Here is a 26216-nt window from a genome sequence, read left to right on the forward strand (position 1 = left end):
CAGACAATGCTGTCAAATAGAAATTGATATTACACAATAATCAAATTTGGAACTTCAAATTCGAGTACGAGATTGACCTTATCTTAAACAATAAATCAGATGACCCTTCCATCAGCCTGGCAAAATAGATGTCAATCGAACAATTGTCTAGCACTGTTACAGGACACTGACATAATTACCACAAATTGAACTGTATATCATTGTTACATTTCACTTAACCAGTTACAAAATAAATAGTCGCCGACAGTCTGACGAAATGTCAGATGTCAATCATGACTTGGCAGTCGAGCATCAGTCTACCACTGTTACAAGACGCAGAAATAATTTCCACCAACTGTAATGGATATCAGTGGTAGATGACACTAAAACAATAACCACAAACTGAAGTGAATGAAATTATTGTTAGATGACACTGAAACTATAACCACAACTGAAGTGAATATATGTTAGATGGCACTGAAACAATAACCACAAAATGAACTGAATATAATTGTTTGATCACACTTTAACAAGCATTACAATCAGACATTTACTAAAACCTGCAATTTACACAACTTTACATGATATTCATACAGTATGTACAAACTCAAAAGTAACATTGTTACATTGCACTTAAGCTGTTACCACAAACTGAAATATTCATCATTGTTTATGGATGCAGCGAGAAAGAAATTTGTTCTGTCTGATAATACTTTTGCAACTTTCGGCAAGGAATTAATTGTTATTCAACCATATATACGTATTAGGAAACGTATACTAGTCCTTCAAACACATCCTGGTCTTTTCGCATCTTATGGTAAAGCAAAAATACATATACCTATGATAACATTGTTTATTATTATCTACGATATGATTTGACGTTATGACTCATATGTCTACGAATGACAAATTATTCTGTCTTAAACAAAAACGATCGATCGTCATGTGAAAGTCTTCAGCAATTCCAGACAATCCCATATTTGTTCAAAACGCCATGTAACTTATATAAACCTCTGTAGTTCCGCATAACTCGGCATGTAGTGGCTTCTCTATTGACGTCTGACGTCACGCTCCTGGGAGGCAAACGGACAGGGACTGGCGCTGCAATGACGCGTGGTTTTAGGCGAACCTGGGAAAAAATAGAAAACAATTATAAATCATGAATAAAATCTTTGTATTAGCATATTTTAAACATGTACCAGGATGTCTGTCATAAGTTTGAAAGGGGATGGTATTTATTAACACATTTACATGGAATATATCTAACTGTATCTACATCTTTACGCGTGTGTGTGCACGCATCAAACATGTTAGTCATTCCTCTTATCCTGACGCATTTCTTGTAAAACACATTATTTTAAATATTTATAGTTTGTATACTTTATTTCTCGACATACGTGTTCCGAAGCATAAAAAGCTTCGTTCTCAGGTATTCTCTTTAAATAGAAACTCGTCCAGGCTACAGTGGTAGAAGTAATTCCAAGAAGACAAAAATAATTGTTTGACGTGTTATGACATACATAATAAAGTAGCTGTATGACAACATACACGAAAAATGACATGAGATGTCTCAATGTTCGTATACTTTCAGAAGCGGCGTTAAACCCAATTCACCCACTCGCTTACTCACTCGTATACTTTTAGACAAGTTTCAAGGAAAGGGTGAACTATTTGACAAGGTTTTTTTTCAGTTTGATGGATTGGCGGTGAGTGTATTTGCTGAGGTTACTAAGTGCATACCGTCAGATGCAACTAACTGAACGTCTCTCAACACACGCGCCTAAGCGGATACACAACATCTGATACGTGCATCGGTTAAATAGGATGAACAAAGCAAAGACATATATGATGTCATTAACACTGTGACGTCACAGTTTTGATAGATTATGCGATTGCTGCACAACCAAAACACACGCCTACATGTATAAATTAATTAACATTCCATTTGAACATTACTAACCTTATTCCTTAAGTCGCGATCGTTGTGTTCATTCATGGTTTAATTTTGCTTTCATTTTTTAAAATATGTTATTAATATACTTATTTAAGGCCAGAAAAGGTTGTTTAAAGAACCGCTTCAATTACAAATGCAAACGAAGAACAAAAACACAAGGTAGTAGTAAACCCGCATCTCGTCAACAGCCCTAACTTGCCCCATGGAGCCGTTCAACGTTCAATGTAGTTAAAAATTATTCTTTTAGTTTTTAGTCTCCACCCCACCCCGTCCCTATACACACATATTGTTAAAGTTCACTGTGAAAATGTTTACGTCCTCAAAAAGATGTTTTTGTCAAGCGAATCCATGTTCGCAATCATTTATAAAGGGGGTGATGCGCCAGAGCCTTGGAGTATGATTGCTTCTTCCCTCGTTATTATACCTAATAAGATGGAGAAGGTGTTTATAAGAACTGTTACTTATTAAAGTAAACTGCCAATGACCTCAAAGTATATTTTCGGATAATAGAAAAATTGGTGACAGGCTAATCCACCCACTCTATCCCAAACTTACGAAATTATATTTTTCACTCCACATTGAACTTCTCAACACGAAATAAAGTTCTTTGTAGCAATTGTTTCTTTTTACTGACTGTCTTTGAAGAAACATTTTGTATATCATCAAACTGACATGAATATTAAAAGACTTATATTATTCATGTATGCCATACAAATATTCTTACGTAATGGCAGACCATACAGATCCTCTATCAACAGTTTTTAATAATGACCTGTCTACTATTTCAGCCCGATGACCTAGTAAGATGCCCTACACAGATGACCTCTGCTCCTTGGAGGTACTAGATGAAGAAACTATTCTTGAAACCCTCAGACACAGATATGAAAAGGATAGATACTATGTAAGTAAAATGTAGTTTGCATTTTAATGATAAGACGTCCTCCCATGTAACCATATAAGAGGATGAGGATCAATACTACCAAACACCATAAAGAAAGAAAGTCATTATTTGCGTAATGAAGGCACTTCTACGTATAAAATGTATTACATTTTAAGACTTATGGACCGACCATTTGATATTCTGGTGGGAGGAATGGGATTTTATCCCAAAAAATAAATTGTCCCCGAAAATGCCTGAAAAACATATTTATGCTTCAGATGGCTAAAAAAGGGAAGAAATTGCCTGCCACAAAAACACATAGTCGAAAGGTGTTTTTCTTTAAAAAATCATGCTCAAAGTTTTAAATAATAATATATCTGGTTTAGTAACTGAAGCTGAAAATAAATATCCACTCTCGATACAAAATCCCAGCCCCCTCCGCCTTCCCCCATATCAAATGGTCGGTCCCTTTGAGGCGAGGGACTAATCTCCCAACGCTTCTTTATGCTCTAGCCTCGTGTGTCTTAGCATGTGTATTCTCTTATCTTGTGAATGAACCTGTTTTTGGAGATTACTGCTCGAGCGTCTGTCAGATACCATTTATCTAACGAGTTGTAAGATAAATGGTATTTGACAAGCACGTATGCAGTAATGTATCTCACACACCTAAAACCGCACCATTTTAGCATCGAATCGATGCATATGTTGTATATTCTCATGATCACAGTGGCGTATTAATACATAATACAACGGTGATGACTGTTGTCATCCGGCTTACTGCTTACTACACGTAGTGTGACCCTCCGCACAAAAACGTTTCAGCAATATCTGTGGATTATATAAGGACATTTATCAAACATTGCAAAACCATACCGTTTCAAAACAGACGTAAGTGAATTCGACTGAGAAAATTATCAACGAATTACAATCAGAAACGTAGTCCGTCATAATCTGGTGTTAGGTCATCACCATGGAGTAGCCAATCACGGACCTGGAAATCGATCTCACACATGTTTGATACTAGTAACTATATAATCACTCACAAGATGTGTAAGAAGGTTTTAGGTGGGAGTCATGTCCAGAAACACACAGGTCTTAGATGTTGAGCACTTTGGTAAAACCCACACCACCCAGGGATCATAACCGTGGGGAATATGTGAGTCTGTCCTTGACGATCTGTAATGTATAACACATCAAAATAACGAGTTATTATTACCCTATGTATTAATGTTGTCTATCCTAACACACATGTTCGCATTCAGTAGCTTCTTTCTTGTTCATTTCCAGACATACATCGGGGATATTCTTATTGCCTTCAACCCTTGCAAGCCTCTGAATGTATTCAGCGAAAAGGTAATTATTCTCCACGAGAGCGTAACAAGTACGCCCTTGACACGAAAACACAACATTCTTATTTTTGTTGATGTTTTATGTCCATGGTTTATGAATAAAGTTGACAAATATAAATGTTGTCCCATAGACGTTTTCATTTTGAAGCCATCAGAGAGGAAATGACCAACATTTGTGTGATGTTTAAAGGAGCATTCCTCATGTGTGGACTATATGTAAAGCGCCGTTAAACAACAAACAAACAAACAAAACTACGTGTATATTTACGGTACGGATAATCAGTTCAGTGAGTAAATCGTGCGTGACATCGCCAATTTTCACGTTTAGCTCATGACTCCATGAGACTCCAACATGCCATTGACTTTGAAGACCACTGTGACGTCATCGGTTACAATCACGTCACAATGAAATGATTTCACTAACCTCTTTGCCACTGAAGCTTGTTAGCTATATTTTGTACACACAAGAATCTGCTTATTACAGTTTATGAACTGAAAAAGTTGAAAGATTGATTTTGGATGATAAATAGAATCCTACCCTCATGTCTTTTTATATCAAATAGATCAACACGAGTCGATAAGTTGGTTGCTGAGGAGTTTAAAACTTTTATCGACCCGTGTTGATATATTTGATATCAAAGACACGTAAGTTTCTCTATGTACTATGAAGACTGTAAAGTCCTTCTGTTTAAGAACATGAAACCCTATGGTTCCCTACTAAATCCTTTTCGACAGTGGGGGCACATATCTGCACACCACTTGTTTCGAAGTATGGACAACTATTGGAGAATTGAAGCTACTATTTGACTCTTTGTGTATTATGCCCAGAATAACACACAATTTCTTTCTCAACAGCACCACAATAACTACAAAAATGTTCTGTCACGCATGTCCAAACCACCTCACCTGTTCTGGGTGGCTGACCGGGCCTACAGAAACATGGTGGACTCTGGTCAAAACCAGTGCATCCTGGTCAGTGGAGAGTCCGGTGCTGGGAAGACGGAGTCCACTAAATACATCATCCGGCACCTGATGCACGTCAGCCCAAGTGTAGACAAACAACTCCTGGATAAGATAGTGAAGGTTTGTATAACTCTTATTACCATTACCAGCATTGCAAGAAACCAGAAGTAGATATCAATAACGTCGTAAGTTTTCTTACATGTGAAGAAAGTAAAACGAGGTCCGTGTTTAACACCCAGAAAACCACTTGGATCTTTTGTCTGTGAAAGGAATGTTACCATGCACGGATGAACCCATTAACCATCGACACTTTCATCAGAGCTTTTGTATGTGACATATATGCAAAATAAAGCAGATATCAGAACTCGCATCAACACTACCAATATATATGCCGACTTTATGTGCAATCATTACTTTGGAGTGAGTGAGTTGGGTTTAACGCCGCTTTTATCGGTATTCCAGTTACAACACGGCGTGCTCTCATTAATTGAAACCGACATTGGTTGAATGTGAATATGACAATATCTTAGTGTTATTTTCTTATATATCAGAATAATGCTCATTGTATTTAAGTTATGCCCAGATTATATATATATGTGACCAGATCTTGACCACAATTGCAGGTGAATCCACTTCTGGAGGCTTTTGGGAACGCTGCCACCAAGATGAACAACAACTCCAGCCGCTTCGGGAAATTCATCGAGCTGCATTACAATGATCATGGAACTCTACTCGGAGGTAAATTGTACAACCTCGGGATCATACGGTTGGCCCAGTGGTCTGTGCGCAGTGTTATCGTCACCGGCCAGGATTTTTTGTTATAAACGTCTACAATCCTGCTTCCGTCTCTCCCTCATGCCTCGAGTAACAACATGTCGACTAAATGTGTTTTTCACTATTGAACTTCACTAGCTTTGGAATGTCTGACATCGTTATCGTTATTTTGTTTCAGCTAAAATAGATGACTACATTCTGGAGAAGTCCCGAGTTGTTCACCGCTCTGCGGGTGAGAAGAACTTCCACATCTTCTACGCTCTGTTTGCCGGGATGTCCCGGGACCGCCTCCTGTACTACTTCCTGGAGGATCCAGACTCACACAGGTGACCACACCCAGTCCTACATCACACCCACACTCACACAGGTCAACACACCCGCTCACACAGGTGAACACACCCAGTCCTACATTACACCCGCACTCACATAGGTGACCACACCCAGTCCTATATTACACCCGCACTCACACAGGTGACCACACCCAGTCCTACATCACACCCACACTCACACAGGTGACCACACCCAGTCCTACATCACAACCACACTCACACAGGTGACCACACCCAGTCCTACTTCACACCTATACTCACACAGGTGACCACACCCAGTCCTAGATCACACCCACACTCACACAGGTGACCACACCCAGTCCTACATCACACCCACACTCACACAGATGACCACACCCAGTCCTAGATCACACTAACACTCACACAGGTGATCACACCCAGTGACCACACCCAATCCTACATCACACCCAACTCAAACATGTTTAATATATTTCATTATTCCGAAAAATAGTTCTCCGCATAAGTACCGAAGGTTATATTCTTCATTCCACAAATCACACACTTCACGATATAATTACTTTCTTTGAAATCCTAGAAAGAATCATGACCTTACATTTCGCATTGTTTCTACATATTACATCATACACGTACATGTGCCCGAATAACTAAATGATGCATGATACTTTTATACTGACATTTTAGAAAATACATTTACCTCGAAAAAAGAATTATAATATTTCTCACTATTGTTTCTGAATATGTCACCATATGTGCCGAAATCACTTAATAATGCATGATACCTAAAGGTTGACTTCTGTACAATTTAACCCGTGAATATCCGGGGTAGAATAGGTCTTCAGCAACACGTGCTTGCCGTAAAAGGCGACTATGCTTGTAAGAGGCGACTAACGGAATCGGGTGGTCAGACTCGCTGTCTTGGCTGATGCATGTCACGGTATCTCAATTGCATGGATCGATGCTCATGATGTCAATCACTGGATTGTCTGGTCCATATTCGATTATTTACAGACCGCAGTCATATATCTCGAATATTGCTGAGTGCGGCGTTAAACAACAAACAGAAAAACAAACCATACAATTTACCTCGTAGCAAGCATAATAATACTTGATATAATTGATTTAATTGATATTGCCCGGATAAATTACTGAATGATACATGAGAGCTTATTTATTTTACCATACATCTTCATTGGCATTCACACAAATGATCCTAGAAACACTACGTTCTCGTTGAGTATATCATCGTTCAGTACACGGTTACAAGGAAACCCACCTTCACTTGTGCCTTGTGATTGACACAATGTATGATCAGCAGAGTACATCAGTTCCACCTTCTTGTCCTCCAGAATCATGCGAGATGCTGACCCCACCAAGAGTGTGTACGAGACCCCCGAGGAGTTCCAGCACTACCAGAGGATGTTTGGGGACCTCACCTGCCTCATGTTCCAGATCGGATTCACAGAAGAGGTAGACACATTCAGTTGTTTTGTCGCACGTATTGTCAAATCAACAAACCAATCAATGAAAATGGCTGGGTAATACTTATGGTGCTCTTGAACTTCAACGTCATATGTGGATTTCGTTTGCTGGGAACAGTCGGTGGTATAGTCTAGTCAAGCGGAAATATCTGCTTCTCTAAGTGGTATTACTTGTTTATTCTTCGTTTCCTCAGTCGTAAAAGGGCGGTCGGGTAGCCTAGTGGTTAAAGCGTTCGCTCGTCACGCCGAAGACCCGGGTTCAATTCCCGACATGGGTACAATGTGTGAAGCTCATTTCTGGTGTTCCCCGCCGTGATGTTCCTGGAATATTACTCAAAGCGACCTAACACCATACTCACTCACTCACCCACTGACTGTCGTAATATTGCTGTAATGTTGCGAAAAGCTAAAAGTAGTGAAGTCCACAAAACAACATTTTAGGCAAAACACGAAACCCTATATTTCCTTGTATACACCGTTGTCTTTCAAGGTGACGCGCTTGATGCTTCATGTGGCAAACTTTACACGATTAGTCCCTTGATGGGTGTGGAAAAGGATCATATTGTGATTATTCGATTCAATAAAACATTTTGTAATTCTAATCTGTGACAGCATTTGACGGTGATCTACATCATCCTGGCTTCCATCTTGCACTTGGCCAACATCGTCTTCCTTCCCTGTGAGGACACGGATGGCGTAACAGTAGCGGATGAGTACCCACTTGCGGCAGTCGTAAAACTACTCGGCATCGAAAACGAAATGTCCCTCACAGAAGCTCTTATCTCTAACGTCAACACCATCAAAGGTAATTTCCAGTTTCTTGTTTCGATTAAGTGTGTATAGGGGGAGAGGGTGTCGTTTATTCCAACGGACATATATTGATCTATCAACAAGATTTGTCTATTTGATAAATGTTTCTCTTTTGTGGTCATGTCGACATGGACCGTTTTTAACACTTACCACCCTGGCTTCCAGGCGAAAGAATCCAAAGCTGGAAAACCCTGAGGGAAGCTAACGACGGACGGGATGCCCTTTCCAAGGAATTGTATGCCAGGCTGTTTGGCTGGATTGTCGGTCAAGTCAACAGGAATCTGTGGCCGGAAAACTCGGAAGAACTAAAGTAAGTGTCTGAGTGACCAAGATGACACCCACTGCCAGGACCCACCTGTGTCCGAGTGACCAGGTGACACACACACTGTCAGGACCCACCTGTGTCCGAGTGACCTGAAACAAAAATATCTATACTTACGTATTATTACCCCTGAATGCACGTTTTACATATAGCAATGTCATTTTCATACTTACAGTTTGAACAACGTGCTATAAATGTGTATCACTTACAGACTTGTCCGAGGGCCCTCCATCGGTCTGCTAGACATGTCAGGGTTTGAGAACTTCCACAGTAACTGTTTCGACCAGTTCCTCATCAACATCTCCAACGAGCGTCTGCAGCAGTACTTCATGGACTACATCTTCCCCCGGGAACAGAAGGAGTATGAGCTGGAGGGCGTGGAGTGGGCAGACATAAACTACAGGTCCAACGATGGGGTGCTGGACCTCGTCTTTTCGGTACGTGCCTTCTAGATGTTGCTCTCAACTCTCTGAGTACTGAACTATACCCATACAAAACGAACATGTGTTGGTTCATAATTTGTTATTAGCTATCACTGTCCCTTATCGTTACGTGTCATTTAGAAGCTGTAGTGCCAATGAAGACACAGTTGACATCAATGCATTCAGTACAGATGCTGGTACCTTTATCAATCAGGTCACTGACACTTGTACCGAAACGACTTTGTTTTTGTCTCGATAAGGAACGTAACCGACACTCATTGATGTTTGTATATGGTCTCTGCAGCTATTGAACTTAAATCATTAAACGGTCTAAGGTCTTCAGTTTGTTCATACGTTCTACTATTCATTTACAGCGCCCTCATGGCATTTTGTCTCTACTGGACGAGGAGTCGCACTTCCCCCAGTCAACAGACTCAACGTTTGTTCACAAACTCAACAAGTACTGCTCCAAGAGTGACCGCTACCTACCCTTGAGGTCACAAGTTGGGTTCGGTATACAGCATTACGCAGAGAAGGTACATCCATGTGATAGTGTTGAGTTGTATAACCCTGATATGCCATTGGACTGTAATATGATGCTTTGTTTAGAGACTGTACGATCGCACGTATGGTCTGATCGAATCCTTAGTGGCATCTTATAATTGTCATATAAAAAGCATAAACTTCACAAAATAAGAGTCACAAATTCACAGAAATCATTCACTGCACCAGGGCCTCGTTTCATAATTTACAAAAGCAGTCAAAGCGACTTAAAATCAGATAGTTTAACGCAGGACAGTCGCAACGCTACGGTCGCTCTATGAAACATGGCCCAAATGTGTAGTCATATTCATTTATCTCTCATTTGAAGAATAAACATAATCTAAACTACACGGGGAATTTACAGAAATGTCGAATAATGTAAACGTAAAAGTTAACAACAGGTGTTCTTTATACGGACAACGATGTCCTGCCTCACAGGTAGCGTCTTAAAGAACCGCCAAGGTCACACAACAGTCTTTGACAATTGAGCAGATTTTGATGTATCACGTGCTATCTCATAAATACCACATGCTTTCTTCCGCTTTAGTATTTGCTTCACGTATAATTTTCACATAGCTTTCATATAAGATCTCTGTTGGGTAAATTTTTCAGGACATAAAATTGTTTTTAAAAGTAGGTTAACGCCCTAATGCAAACGTTTATCCACGGCTTCAGCAGGGTATGTTCTATATACCTGAAGCAACCATTTTGTTGTTGCTGTTGTGGATACATAAGACAGCCTCGGTCAGCACTCTTACAATTTGGTCATCTTTGCTTTACAACTTTGCTTTAAATCCCTTGTTTTAAAAAAAAAATGTTTATTACATTGCTTATGTTACACAGACAACATAAACGTCGAGAATCCTCAGTTGGTTGTTGTGCACTATTCAGGAAAATTGTTTTTATTCGTTATTAATTTTGCGTACATAATTACTTTCTATTCCAAGTAGGATTGGCATTTGAAGAACTAAGATTAACAAGATAGCATGTTTACTGACGACCATTCATTTAGTTTATGTGGAAACTATTTTGTCATGCGGAAACTCTTTCTTGCTCATTTGAAACATTTTATGTTTCTGACCAGAGCACCATGTCATAATTGGACTACAAGGAGGTGTAGAGGTGTAGAGGTGTAGAGGTGTAGAGGTTTTACGTAATTGTTTTCATCGAAATCGTGTTTTCTTTCATCTATGTTGTATTTTCAGGTGGTAAAATAATAACTGGTTTCATCTGTGTATTTCCAGGTGATGTACGACGCAAATGGTTTTCTTGAACGTAACCGTGACAACCTAAGCCAGGACCTGATGCTGTGCCTTCAGCAGAGCAACAACGACTTTGTCAAGGACCTCTTCATGGCGTCTCTCTCTGCCACAGGGACCATCTCACAGTAAGATACAGTATACATAATGTCTTCCCTGACAGGGACCGTCTTAGAGTAAACTAAGTATATATAATGTCTTCCCTGCCAGGGACCGTCTTAGAGTAAACTACAGTATATATAATGTCTTCCCTGCCAGGGATCGTCTCGCAGTAAGATACAGTATACATAATGTCCTCCCTGTCAGGGACCGTCTCACCGTAAACTACAATATACATAATGTCTTCCCTGCCAGGGACCGTCTCACAGTAAGATACAGTATACATAATGTCCTCCCGTCAGGGACCGTCTCACAGTAAACTACAATATACATAATGTCTTTCCCGCCAGTGACCATCTCACAGTAAGATACAGTATACATAATGTCTTTCCCGTCAGGGACCATCTCAGAGTAAGCCACATTATACATAATGTCTTTCCCGTTAGGGATCATCTCAGAGTAAGCCACATTATACATAATGTCTTTCCCGCCAGGGACCGTCTCAGAGTGCGCAACATTATACATAATGTCTTTCCCGTCAGGGACCATCTCAGTGTAAGCCACATTATACATAATGTCTTTCCCGTCAGGGACCATCTCAGTGTAAGCCACATTATACATAATGTCTTTCCCGTCAGGGACCGTCTCAGAGTAAGCCACATTATACATAATGTCTTTCCCGCCAGGGATCATCTCAGTGTAAGCCACATTATACATAATGACTTTCCCGTTAGGGACCATCTCAGGGTAAGCCACATTATACATAATGTCTTTCCTGTAAGGGACCGTCTCTAAATAGGTTACAGTTTACATAATGTCTTCCCCGTCAGGGACCATCCCAGAGTAAGCAACAGTATACATAATGTCTTCCCTGTCAGGGACCGTCTCTAAATAAGTTACATTTTACATGATGTCTTTCCCGTTAGGGACCATCTCAGAGTAAGCCACATTATACATTATGTCTTTCCCGTCAGGGACCATCTCAGAGTAAGCCACATTATACATAATGTCTTTCCTGTAAGGGACCGTCTCTAAATAAGTTACAGTTTACATAATGTCTTCCCCGTCAGGGACCATCCCAGAGTAAGCCACAGTATACATAATGTCTTCCCTGTCAGGGACCGTCTCTAAATAAGTTACATTTTACATAATGTCTTCCCTGTCAGGGGCCGTCTCAGAGTAAACTACAGTATACATAATGTCTTTCCTGTAAGGGACCGTCTCTAAATAAGTTACAGTTTACATAATGTCTTCCCCGTCAGGGACCATCCCAGAGTAAGCCACAGTATACAAAATGTCTTCCCTGTCAGGGACCGTCTCAGGGTAAGCCACATTATACACAATGTCTTCCCCGTCAGGGACCATCCCAGAGTAAGCCACAGTATACATAATGTCTTCCCTGTCAGGGACCGTCTCTAAATATGTTACATTTTACATAATGTCTTCCCTGTCAGGGACCGTCTCTAAATAAGTTACATTTTACATAATATCATTCATGTCAGGGACCGTCTCAGGGTAAGCCACATTATACACAATGTCTTTCCCGTTAGGGACCGTCTCAGAGTAAGCCACATTACACATACTGTCTTCCCTGTCAGGGACCGTCTCTAAATAAGTTACATTTTACATAACGTCTTTCCCGTCAGGGACCATCCCAGAGTAAGCCACAGTATACGTAATGTCTTTCCCGTCAGGGACCATCTGAGGGTAGATTACAATCTACACACTGTCTTTCCTGTCAGAGACCATCTCAGAGAAAGTTACAAAAAAATGTAGGCGTTATATAATTTATATGTCATATTTTGGTTTTCTGGTTTTCATAAATCACACATTGTATTCACCACGTGTTGTGAACATAACGACAGGCAAGTATGCCAGGTGCCCGCTTGATTCGTACCTAGATGTCCCTCTTCAAGACAAAGAGAAGATCATGGTGCTGCAATTAAAACGTTTCAATACATCATCCACGGCGACTGAGCTCCTACTGACACATTTCCACATTCGACTGCTGTACTCGACCATAAAACTGTCACGCCAGGGCGGGGAGACAGTGGCAGCCTCGAGACTGCTCGCCTGACTGCCGGACTAACATACACCCCAAGGGATTAGAATTATAGATAAATATCAAAATGACTTTAATATTTTCACGCATATCAGGTACACTGATCTAGGTCCGTGTACCAAGCAGAACTCGGGGGAAATGCTCGGTCTCTTATGGAGGTCTATATAATGTGGCATTTAGTCCCTGGCTGTTTCAAGTTTATAACGCCTTTATATCATCATCATAATAATACGCTTATGATTTCATGTCTTATTAGTTTCGCCAGCAAGTACTCTGGGCGTCCAAAACTGCCTTTAGCATGGCCCGTGATGATCGAGGCAGATCGACTGAAGGTCAAACTATCAAGAGAGGCCTCTCTCAAAATAAAAAGAAGGTATGAACTATTTTTAAACTGTAAGTAAACTGTTCGATTTGTAACATACATATACAGTTCATGTAATATGAGGTCCTGTGTGCGAGGAGTCAGTCACCACACAACACAGAGCTCCCATGTCCTGAGACTACATTTGCATGAAAGGAGAGTTTCAAGCTACAGCTGCCTGTTGCTGTACCAACTAGTGTCAGTTATGTCAGGTGGCTCCGTAGAATCCTGTCATTATTATAAAAGTCTTTGTAACAAAAGTATGACAAGAATATTTACAAGCAGTCATTCTGAGAATTAGCACCCATAACGTCCCTTATCAGGTACGTGATTCTTATAATGATATCGCCATGAATATATTTCCTTCAAGAACAAACGGCCCTTAACCTGAGACAAGAATGAGCCGACTTATTCCATATATTTCCACGATTGTACCGAGTCACAGTGATGCTGACTTGACTATTATACTGGCTGACATGTGCAGGCCTTTTGAGACAGATGCTGGCATTTATTGGTTCAACTTCCTATGGTATTCTGGACATGGATGTCCAGTAGTTCTGGGTGGCACTACTGCTAGGATGGGTGTCACTACTGCTAGGATGGGTGGCACTACTGCTAGGATGGGTGGCACTACTGCTAGGATGGGTATCACTACTGCTAGGATGGGTGTCACTACTGCTAGGATGGGTATCACTACTGCTAGGATGGGTATCACTACTGCTAGGATGGGTGTCACTACTGCTAGGATGGGTGGCACTACTGCTAGGATGGGTATCACTACTGCTAGGATGGGTGTCACTACTGCTAGGATGGGTGTCACTACTGCTAGGATGGGTGTCACTACTGCTAGGATGGGTGGCACTACTGCTAGGATGGGTATCACTACTGCTAGGATGGGTGGCACTACTGCTAGGATGGGTGTCACTACTGCTAGGATGGGGTATCACTACTGCTAGGATGGGTGGCACTACTGCTAGGATGGGTGTCACTACTGCTAGGATGGGTATCACTACTGCTAGGATGGGTGTCACTACTGCTAGGATGGGTATCACTACTGCTAGGATGGGTATCACTACTGCTAGGATGGGTGTCACTACTGCTAGGATGGGTGGCACTACTGCTAGGATGGGTGGCACTACTGCTAGGATGGGTATCACTACTGCTAGGATGGGTGTCACTACTGCTAGGATGGGTGGCACTACTGCTAGGATGGGTATCACTACTGCTAGGATGGGTATCACTACTGCTAGGATGGGTGTCACTACTGCTAGGATGGGTGGCACTACTGCTAGGATGGGTATCACTACTGCTAGGATGGGTGTCACTACTGCTAGGATGGGTGTCACTACTGCTAGGATGGGTATCACTACTGCTAGGATGGGTGTCACTACTGCTAGGATGGGTGGCACTACTGCTAGGATGGGTGGCACTACTGCTAGGATGGGGTGTCACTACTGCTAGGATGGGTGTCACTACTGCTAGGATGGGTGGCACTACTGCTAGGATGGGTATCACTACTGCTAGGATGGGTGTCACTACTGCTAGGATGGGTGGCACTACTGCTAGGATGGGTGGCACTACTGCTAGGATGGGTGGCACTACTGCTAGGATGGGTGGCACTACTGCTAGGATGGGTGGCACTACTGCTAGGATGGGGTGTCACTACTGCTAGGATGGGTGTCACTACTGCTAGGATGGGTATCACTACTGCTAGGATGGGTGTCACTACTGCTAGGATGGGTGGCACTACTGCTAGGATGGGGTGTCACTACTGCTAGGATGGGTGTCACTACTGCTAGGATGGGTATCACTACTGCTAGGATGGGTGTCACTACTGCTAGGATGGGTGTCACTACTGCTAGGATGGGATGGGTGGCACTACTGCTAGGATGGGTGGCACTACTGCTAGGGTGGGTGGCACTACTGCTAGGATGGGTGGCATTAATGCTAGGATGGGTGGCACTACTGCTAGGATGGGTGGCACTACTGCTAGGATGGGTGGCACTACTGCTAGGATGGGATGGGTGGCACTACTGCTAGGATGGGTGGCACTACTGCTAGGGTGGGTGGCACTACTGCTAGGATGGGTGGCATTAATGCTAGGATGGGTGGCACTACTGCTAGGATGGGTGGCACTACTGCCAGGATAGGTATCACTACTGCTGGGATGGGTATCACTACTGCTAGGATGGGTGGCACTACTGCTAGGATGGGTGGCACTACTGCAAGGATGGGTGGCACTACTGCTAGGATGGGGTGGGTGGCACTACTGCTAGGATGGGTATCACTACTGCTAGGATGGGTGGCACTACTGCTAGGATGGGTGGCACTACTGCTAGGATGGGTGGCACTACTGCTAGGATGGGGTGGGTGGCACTACTGCTAGGATGGGTGTCACTACTGCTAGGATGGGTATCACTACTGCTAGGATGGGTGTCACTACTGCTAGGATGGGGTGGGTGGCACTACTGCTAGGATGGGTGTCACTACTGCTAGGATGGGTGGCACTACTGCTAGGATGGGTGGCACTACTGCTAGGATGGATATCACTACTGCTAGGATGGGGTGGGTGGCACTACTGCTAGGATGGGTATCACTACTGCTAGGATGGGTATCACTACTGCTAGGATGGGTGGCACTACTGCTAGGATGGGGTGGGTGGCACTACTGCTAGGATGGGTGTCACTACTGCTAGGATGGGTGGCACTACTGCTAGGATGGGTGGCACTACTGCTAGGATGGGATGGGTGGCACTACTGCTAGGATGGGTGGCACTACTGCTAGGATGGGTGTCACTACTGCTAGGATGGGTGGCACTACTGCTAGGATGGGTGGCACTACTGCTAGGATGGGATGGGTGGCACTACTGCTAGGATGGGTGGCACTACTGCTAGGATGGGATGGGTGGCACTACTGCTAGGATGGGTGGCAGTACTGCCAGGATAGGTATCACTACTGCTAGGATGGGTGGCAGTACTGCTAGGACGGGTGTCACTACTGCTAGGATGGGTGGCACTACTGCTAGGATGGGTGGCAGTACTGCTAGGACGGGTGTCACTACTGCTAGGATGGGTGTCACTACTGCTAGGATGGGTGGCACTTCTGCTAGGATGGGTGTCACTACTGCTAGGATGGGTGTCACTACTGCTAGGATGGGTGGCACTACTGCTTGGATGGGTGGCACTACTGCTAGGATGGGTGGCACTACTGCTAGGACGGGTGGCAGTACTGCTAGGACGGGTGTCACTACTGCTAGGATGGGTGTCACTACTGCTAGGATGGGTGGCACTACTGCTTGGATGGGTGGCACTACTGCTAGGATGGGTGGCACTACTGCTGGGATGGGTGGCACTACTGCTTGGATGGGTGGCACTACTGCTAGGATGGGTGGCACTACTGCTAGGATGGGTGGCACTACTGCTAGGATGGGTGGCACTACTGCTAGGATGGGTGGCACTACTGCTAGGATGGGGTGTCACTACTGCTAGGATGGGTGTCACTACTGCTAGGATGGGTAGCACTACTGCTAGGATGGGTGGCACTACTGCTAGGATGGGTATCACTACTGCTAGGATGGGTATCACTAATGCTAGGATGGGTGTCACTACTGCTAGGATGGGTGGCACTACTGCTAGGATGGGTGGCACTACTGCTAGGATGGGTGTCACTACTGCTAGGATGGGTGGCACTACTGCTAGGATGGGTGGCACTACTGCTAGGATGGGGTGTCACTACTGCTAGGATGGGTGTCACTACTGCTAGGATGGGTATCACTACTGCTAGGATGGGTGTCACTACTGCTAGGATGGGTGGCACTACTGCTAGGATGGGGTGTCACTACTGCTAGGATGGGTGGCACTACTGCTAGGATGGGTGTCACTACTGCTAGGATGGGTGTCACTACTGCTAGGATGGGTGTCACTACTGCTAGGATGGGTGGCACTACTGCTAGGATGGGTGGCACTACTGCTAGGATGGGTGGCACTACTGCTAGGATGGGTAGCACTACTGCTAGGATGGGTATCACTACTGCTAGGATGGGTGTCACTACTGCTAGGATGGGTGGCACTACTGCTAGGATGGGTATCACTACTGCTAGGATGGGTGTCACTACTGCTAGGATGGGTGGCACTACTGCTAGGATGGGTGGCACTACTGCTAGGATGGGTGGCACTACTGCTAGGATGGGTGTCACTACTGCTAGGATGGGTGTCACTACTGCTAGGATGGGTGTCACTACTGCTAGGATGGGTATCACTACTGCTAGGATGGGTGTCACTACTGCTAGGATGGGTGGCACTACTGCTAGGATGGGTAGCACTACTGCTAGGATGGGTGTCACTACTGCTAGGATGGGTGGCACTACTGCTAGGATGGGTAGCACTACTGCTAGGATGGGTATCACTACTGCTAGGATGGGTGTCACTACTGCTAGGATGGGTGGCACTACTGCTAGGATGGGTATCACTACTGCTAGGATGGGTGTCACTACTGCTAGGATGGGTGGCACTACTGCTAGGATGGGTAGCACTACTGCTAGGATGGGTATCACTACTGCTAGGATGGGTGTCACTACTGCTAGGATGGGTGGCACTACTGCTAGGATGGGTATCACTACTGCTAGGATGGGTGTCACTACTGCTAGGATGGGTGGCACTACTGCTAGGATGGGTGTCACTACTGCTAGGATGGGTGTCACTACTGCTAGGATGGGTGGCACTACTGCTAGGATGGGTATCACTACTGCTAGGATGGGTAGCACTACTGCTAGGATGGGTATCACTACTGCTAGGATGGGTGTCACTACTGCTAGGATGGGTGGCACTACTGCTAGGATGGGTATCACTACTGCTAGGATGGGTGTCACTACTGCTAGGATGGGTGTCACTACTGCTAGGATGGGTATCACTACTGCTAGGATGGGTGTCACTACTGCTAGGATGGGTGGCACTACTGCTAGGATGGGTGTCACTACTGCTAGGATGGGTAGCACTACTGCTAGGATGGGTATCACTACTGCTAGGATGGGTGTCACTACTGCTAGGATGGGTGGCACTACTGCTAGGATGGGTATCACTACTGCTAGGATGGGTGTCACTACTGCTAGGATGGGTGGCACTACTGCTAGGATGGGTGTCACTACTGCTAGGATGGGTGTCACTACTGCTAGGATGGGTGTCACTACTGCTAGGATGGGTATCACTACTGCTAGGATGGGTGTCACTACTGCTAGGATGGGTATCACTAATGCTAGGATGGGTGTCACTACTGCTAGGATGGGTGGCACTACTGCTAGGATGGGTGGCACTACTGCTAGGATGGGGTGTCACTACTGCTAGGACGGGTGTCACTACTGCTAGGATGGGTGGCACTACTGCTAGGATGGGTGTCACTACTGCTAGGATGGGTGTCACTACTGCTAGGATGGGTGGCACTACTGCTAGGATGGGGTGTCACTACTGCTAGGACGGGTGTCACTACTGCTAGGATGGGTGGCACTACTGCTAGGATGGGTGTCACTACTGCTAGGACGGGTGTCACTACTGCTAGGATGGGTGGCACTACTGCTAGGATGGGTATCACTACTGCTAGGATGGGTGTCACTACTGCTAGGATGGGTGGCACTACTGCTAGGATGGGTGTCACTACTGCTAGGATGGGTAGCACTACTGCTAGGATGGGTGTCACTACTGCTAGGATGGGTATCACTACTGCTAGGATGGGTGGCACTACTGCTAGGATGGGTGTCACTACTGCTAGGATGGGTGGCACTACTGCTAGGATGGGTATCACTACTGCTAGGATGGGTGTCACTACTGCTAGGATGGGTGTCACTACTGCTAGGATGGGTATCACTACTGCTAGGATGGGTGTCACTACTGCTAGGATGGGTGGCACTACTGCTAGGATGGGTAGCACTACTGCTAGGATGGGGTGGGTGGCACTACTGCTAGGATGGGTGTCACTACTGCTAGGGTGGGTGGCACTACTGCTAGGATGGGTATCACTACTGCTAGGATGGGTGTCACTACTGCTAGGATGGGTGGCACTACTGCTAGGATGGGGTGTCACTACTGCTAGGACGGGTGTCACTACTGCTAGGATGGGTGGCACTACTGCTAGGATGGGTGTCACTACTGCTAGGATGGGTGTCACTACTGCTAGGATGGGTGGCACTACTGCTAGGACGGGGTGTCACTACTGCTAGGACGGGTGTCACTACTGCTAGGATGGGTGGCACTACTGCTAGGATGGGTGTCACTACTGCTAGGATGGGTGTCACTACTGCTAGGATGGGTGGCACTACTGCTAGGATGGGTATCACTACTGCTAGGATGGGTGTCACTACTGCTAGGATGGGTGGCACTACTGCTAGGATGGGTATCACTACTGCTAGGATGGGTGGCACTACTGCTAGGATGGGTATCACTACTGCTAGGATGGGTGTCACTACTGCTAGGATGGGTGGCACTACTGCTAGGATGGGTATCACTACTGCTAGGATGGGTGTCACTACTGCTAGGATGGGTGGCACTACTGCTAGGATGGGTGTCACTACTGCTAGGATGGGTGGCACTACTGCTAGGATGGGTGGCACTACTGCTAGGATGGGGTGTCACTACTGCTAGGACGGGTGTCACTACTGCTAGGATGGGTGGCACTACTGCTAGGATGGGTATCACTACTGCTAGGACGGGTGTCACTACTGCTAGGATGGGTGGCACTACTGCTAGGATGGGGTGTCACTACTGCTAGGACGGGTGTCACTACTGCTAGGATGGGTGGCACTACTGCTAGGATGGGTGTCACTACTGCTAGGACGGGTGTCACTACTGCTAGGATGGGTGGCACTACTGCTAGGATGGGTATCACTACTGCTAGGATGGGTGTCACTACTGCTAGGATGGGTGGCACTACTGCTAGGATGGGTGTCACTACTGCTAGGATGGGTGGCACTACTGCTAGGATGGGTGGCACTACTGCTAGGATGGGGTGTCACTACTGCTAGGACGGGTGTCACTACTGCTAGGATGGGTGGCACTACTGCTAGGATGGGTATCACTACTGCTAGGATGGGTGTCACTACTGCTAGGATGGGTGGCACTACTGCTAGGATGGGTATCACTACTGCTAGGATGGGTGTCACTACTGCTAGGATGGGTGTCACTACTGCTAGGATGGGTATCACTACTGCTAGGATGGGTGTCACTACTGCTAGGATGGGTGGCACTACTGCTAGGATGGGTAGCACTACTGCTAGGATGGGGTGGGTGGCACTACTGCTAGGATGGGTGTCACTACTGCTAGGGTGGGTGGCACTACTGCTAGGATGGGTGGCATTAATGCTAGGATGGGTGGCACTACTGCTAGGATGGGTGGCACTACTGCCAGGATGGGTGTCACTACTGCTAGGATGGGTGTCACTACTGCTAGGACGGGTGTCACTACTGCTAGGATGGGTGGCACTACTGCTAGGATGGGTATCACTACTGCTAGGATGGGTGTCACTACTGCTAGGATGGGTGGCACTACTGCTAGGATGGGTATCACTACTGCTAGGATGGGTGTCACTACTGCTAGGATGGGTGTCACTACTGCTAGGATGGGTATCACTACTGCTAGGATGGGTGTCACTACTGCTAGGATGGGTGGCACTACTGCTAGGATGGGTAGCACTACTGCTAGGATGGGGTGGGTGGCACTACTGCTAGGATGGGTGGCACTACTGCTAGGATGGGTGTCACTACTGCTAGGATGGGTGTCACTACTGCTAGGGTGGGTGGCACTACTGCTAGGATGGGTGGCATTAATGCTAGGATGGGTGTCACTACTGCTAGGATGGGTGTCACTACTGCTAGGATGGGTGGCACTACTGCTAGGATGGGTGGCACTACTGCTAGGATGGGGTGTCACTACTGCTAGGACGGGTGTCACTACTGCTAGGATGGGTGGCACTACTGCTAGGATGGGTATCACTACTGCTAGGATGGGTGTCACTACTGCTAGGATGGGTGGCACTACTGCTAGGATGGGTATCACTACTGCTAGGATGGGTGTCACTACTGCTAGGATGGGTGGCACTACTACTAGGATGGGTAGCACTACTGCTAGGATGGGTGGCACTACTGCTAGGATGGGTGGCACTACTGCTAGGATGGGTGTCACTACTGCTAGGATGGGTGTCACTACTGCTAGGATGGGTGGCACTACTGCTAGGATGGGTGGCACTACTGCTAGGATGGGGTGTCACTACTGCTAGGACGGGTGTCACTACTGCTAGGATGGGTGGCACTACTGCTAGGATGGGTATCACTACTGCTAGGATGGGTGTCACTACTGCTAGGATGGGTGGCACTACTGCTAGGATGGGTATCACTACTGCTAGGATGGGTGTCACTACTGCTAGGATGGGTGGCACTACTGCTAGGATGGGTATCACTACTGCTAGGATGGGTGTCACTACTGCTAGGATGGGTGGCACTACTGCTAGGATGGGTAGCACTACTGCTAGGATGGGGTGGGTGGCACTACTGCTAGGATGGGTGTCACTACTGCTAGGGTGGGTGGCACTACTGCTAGGATGGGTGGCATTAATGCTAGGATGGGTGGCACTACTGCTAGGATGGGTGGCACTACTGCCAGGATAGGTATCACTACTGCTAGGATGGGTGGCACTACTGCTAGGATGGGTATCACTACTGCTAGGATGGGTATCACTACTGCTAGGATGGGTATCACTACTGCTAGGATGGGTGTCACTACTGCTAGGATGGGTATCACTACTGCTAGGATGGGTGTCACTACTGCTAGGATGGGTGTCACTACTGCTAGGATGGGTGTCACTACTGCTAGGGTGGGTGGCACTACTGCTAGGATGGGTGGCATTAATGCTAGGATGGGTGGCACTACTGCTAGGATGGGTGGCACTACTGCCAGGATAGGTATCACTACTGCTGGGATGGGTATCACTACTGCTAGGATGGGTGGCACTACTGCTAGGATGGGTGGCACTACTGCAAGGATGGGTGGCACTACTGCTAGGATGGGGTGGGTGGCACTACTGCTAGGATGGGTGGCACTACTGCAAGGATGGGTGGCACTACTGCTAGGATGGGGTGGGTGGCACTACTGCTAGGATGGGTGTCACTACTGCTAGGATGGGTGGCACTACTGCTAGGATGGGTGGCACTACTGCTAGGATGGGATGGGTGGCACTACTGCTAGGATGGGTGGCAGTACTGCCAGGATAGGTATCACTACTGCTAGGATGGGTGGCAGTACTGCTAGGACGGGTGTCACTACTGCTAGGATGGGTGGCACTACTGCTAGGATGGGTGGCAGTACTGCTAGGACGGGTGTCACTACTGCTAGGATGGGTGTCACTACTGCTAGGATGGGTGGCACTTCTGCTAGGATGGGTGTCACTACTGCTAGGATGGGTGGCACTACTGCTAGGATGGGTGTCACTACTGCTAGGATGGGTATCACTACTGCTAGGATGGGTGGCACTACTGCTTGGATGGGTGGCACTACTGCTAGGATGGGTGGCACTACTGCTAGGACGGGTGGCAGTACTGCTAGGACGGGTGTCACTACTGCTAGGATGGGTGTCACTACTGCTAGGATGGGTGGCACTACTGCTTGGATGGGTGGCACTACTGCTGGGATGGGTGGCACTACTGCTTGGATGGGTGGCACTACTGCTAGGATGGGTGGCACTACTGCTAGGATGGGTGGCACTACTGCTAGGATGGGTGGCACTACTGCTTGGATGGGTGGCACTACTGCTAGGATGGGTGGCACTACTGCTAAGATGGGTGGCACTACTGCTAGGATGGGTGGCACTACTGCTAGGATGGGATGGGTGGCACTACTGCTGGGATGGGTAGCACTACTGCTAGGATGGGTGTCACTACTGCTAGGATGGGTGGCACTACTGCTAGGATGGGTGGCACTACTGCTAGGATGGGGTGTCACTACTGCTAGGATGGGGTGTCACTACTGCTAGGATGGGTAGCACTACTGCTAGGATGGGGTGTCACTACTGCTAGGATGGGTGGCACTACTGCTAGGATGGGTGTCACTACTGCTAGGATGGGTGTCACTACTGCTAGGATGGGTATCACTACTGCTAGGATGGGTGTCACTACTGCTAGGATGGGTATCACTACTGCTAGGATGGGTATCACTACTGCTAGGATGGGTGTCACTACTGCTAGGGTGGGTGTCACTACTGCTAGGATGGGTGTCACTACTGCTAGGATGGGTGTCACTACTGCTAGGATGGGTATCACTACTGCTAGGATGGGTAGCACTACTGCTAGGACGGGTGTCACTACTGCTAGGATGGGTGGCACTACTGCTAGGACGGGTGTCACTACTGCTAGGATGGGTGGCAGTACTGCTAGGACGGGTGTCACTACTGCTAGGATGGGTGGCACTACTGCTAGGATGGGTGGCACTACTGCTAGGATGGGTGGCACTACTGCTAGGATGGGTGGCACTACTGCTAGGATGGGTGTCACTACTGCTAGGATGGGTGGCACTACTGCTAGGATGGATATCACTACTGCTAGGATGGGTGGCACTACTGCTAGGATGGGTGGCACTACTGCTAGGATGGGTATCACTACTGCTAGGATGGGTATCACTACTGCTAGGATGGGTGTCACTACTGCTAGGATGGGTGTCACTACTGCTAGGATGGGTGTCACTACTGCTAGGATGGGTATCACTACTGCTAGGATGGGTGGCACTACTGCTAGGATGGGTGTCACTACTGCTAGGATGGGTATCACTACTGCTAGGATGGGTATCACTACTGCTAGGATGGGTGGCACTACTGCTAGGATGGGTGGCACTACTGCTAGGATGGGTGGCACTACTGCTAGGATGGGTGGCACTACTGCTAGGATGGGTGGCACTACTGCTAAGATGGGTGGCACTACTGCTAAGATATACTTTGAGGGTTGGTCCGAATCAAAGAAGTATGATCTTGCAACACGAGGCAAAAATGGTTGAAACGATGTCTCTGAGAAGTGCTGTAATAACCCGACTGGAAGTTAATCAGAGGTTTCAATTCATTGATTGGACGACCGTTTACTTTGTATGCAGATATTTATCTTTTGTTACGTTTTCACCGTCACTCATTTTTAAAGCTGTATTTGAGAAGAAAAAATAATCACAATTACATACCGTGGGTTTCAAATACAATTTAACACTTTCAAATATATCGGTAATGTAGCTTGCCACAGTTGGATTATCTCCATATTTCACATTTACTTATACTGTTGCCGCAATAATTTTGTATATCAAATTTTGTCATATACTGTATTTTCTGCATAGGTTGTATATATAGCATCATTAGAAGCTGATTTGAAGAATATATGTATTTATCCCGGTTGTGTTTGTGTCTTCTAATTCAGAGGTCTGTCCGGCGACAGTATTCCAAGTATGTCATGCCGAGCGTCTCCAACAGTTAACAAACATCTCAAGGTCGGTTACTCAAGTTTCATGGAAATCTGTGTCTTTTGGTTAGTGCTTGTGGATGGGCATTCAGCTGTTAAAGCTTTCGTTTGTCACACCGAGGGCGGGCTTTAATTCTCTTCATGGACAGTGTGGGAAGCTCAGTTATAATCTGTACTCATTTTAACTTGAAGTAAAATGGACTCAGCGGACATGGAAGGAAACTGGAACGTTGGTTGGTTTGTTGTTTTTCACCGCACTCAGCAATAGTCCAGCTACATGACGGCGGTCTGTAAATAATCGAGTCTGAACCAGACAATCCAGTGATTGACATCATGAGCATCGATCCACGCAATTGGTATCGACGACATGCTTCAACCAAGTCAGCGAGCTTTACAACCCGATCCCGTTAGTCGCCTCTTACGACAAGCATGGAATTATGACCAAAAACATCCAGAAATTGATTTTTATTATGTTTTGACAACTGATGTGATAGTTAATTATATGTGCATGTATACTTTATATATGAATATCGTATCAAATGAAATGTCATGTATTGCTTCTATTTGCAGAGGTCCTTGTCAGATTTGATGGCTAAACTGTCTCAAGCCCAGCCGCTGTTTGTCAGGTAAAACAAAACTACTTGCATATTTTCTGAAAACACCCTTTTTAATAAACTTCAATAGACGTATGTACCGTCGCATGACATGCATTGTGTGACATTCAAACCATTAAATTAAATGTTAAATCTACAGATGCCTCAAGCCCAACAAAAACCTCTCTCCAGCCAAGTTTGACATAACACTGGTCCGTAGACAGTTGCTATGCAACGGTTTGATGGAGATTGCACAGCTTCGTAGGGACGGCTATCCAATCAGAGTTCGATATGAGGATTTCGCCGAAAGGTAAGTGTCATTTATTCTAACAAAGATTCATTGTGATTTACATAGGATGTCATAAACCTTCACTAACTTCATGACCTTCACAAATGTCATACACATATACATACAACACGACATCACACGGAAGTCCGGGTTAAAACTGGTCTTCAACAACCCACGCTTGTCATTAAAGGCGACTAACGGGATTGGGTGGTCAGACTCACTGACTTGGTTGACACATGTTAACGATTCCCAATTGCGAGGACAGATGCTCATGATATCAATCACTGGATTATCTGGTCT

At 45.7% G+C, this 26216-nt stretch overlaps 1 protein-coding gene across 2 annotated transcripts in view; it reads left to right on the forward strand.

Annotated features, from left to right (window-relative positions):
- Window positions 1-26216, forward strand: part of LOC124134072 — a 63684-nt gene that overhangs the window by 14532 nt on the left and 22936 nt on the right. For both annotated transcript variants that reach the window (XM_048400065.1, XM_048400068.1), the window contains exons 2-16: window positions 2722-2834; window positions 4101-4166; window positions 5018-5245; window positions 5749-5863; window positions 6078-6225; window positions 7557-7677; window positions 8301-8493; window positions 8664-8808; window positions 9032-9257; window positions 9617-9778; window positions 11030-11172; window positions 13462-13578; window positions 24993-25062; window positions 25605-25660; window positions 25788-25937. In XM_048400065.1, the coding sequence (XP_048256022.1) occupies window positions 2739-2834; window positions 4101-4166; window positions 5018-5245; window positions 5749-5863; window positions 6078-6225; window positions 7557-7677; window positions 8301-8493; window positions 8664-8808; window positions 9032-9257; window positions 9617-9778; window positions 11030-11172; window positions 13462-13578; window positions 24993-25062; window positions 25605-25660; window positions 25788-25937 (2036 nt within the window). In that variant the 5' untranslated portion in view covers window positions 2722-2738. The remainder of the gene's footprint in view (window positions 1-2721; window positions 2835-4100; window positions 4167-5017; window positions 5246-5748; window positions 5864-6077; window positions 6226-7556; window positions 7678-8300; window positions 8494-8663; window positions 8809-9031; window positions 9258-9616; window positions 9779-11029; window positions 11173-13461; window positions 13579-24992; window positions 25063-25604; window positions 25661-25787; window positions 25938-26216) is intronic.

Source organism: Haliotis rufescens, unplaced genomic scaffold, assembly GCF_023055435.1.
Source record: "Haliotis rufescens isolate VD_foot unplaced genomic scaffold, xgHalRufe1.0.p SCAF_1, whole genome shotgun sequence".
In the NCBI taxonomy this organism is placed as follows: Eukaryota; Metazoa; Mollusca; class Gastropoda; order Lepetellida; family Haliotidae; genus Haliotis; species Haliotis rufescens.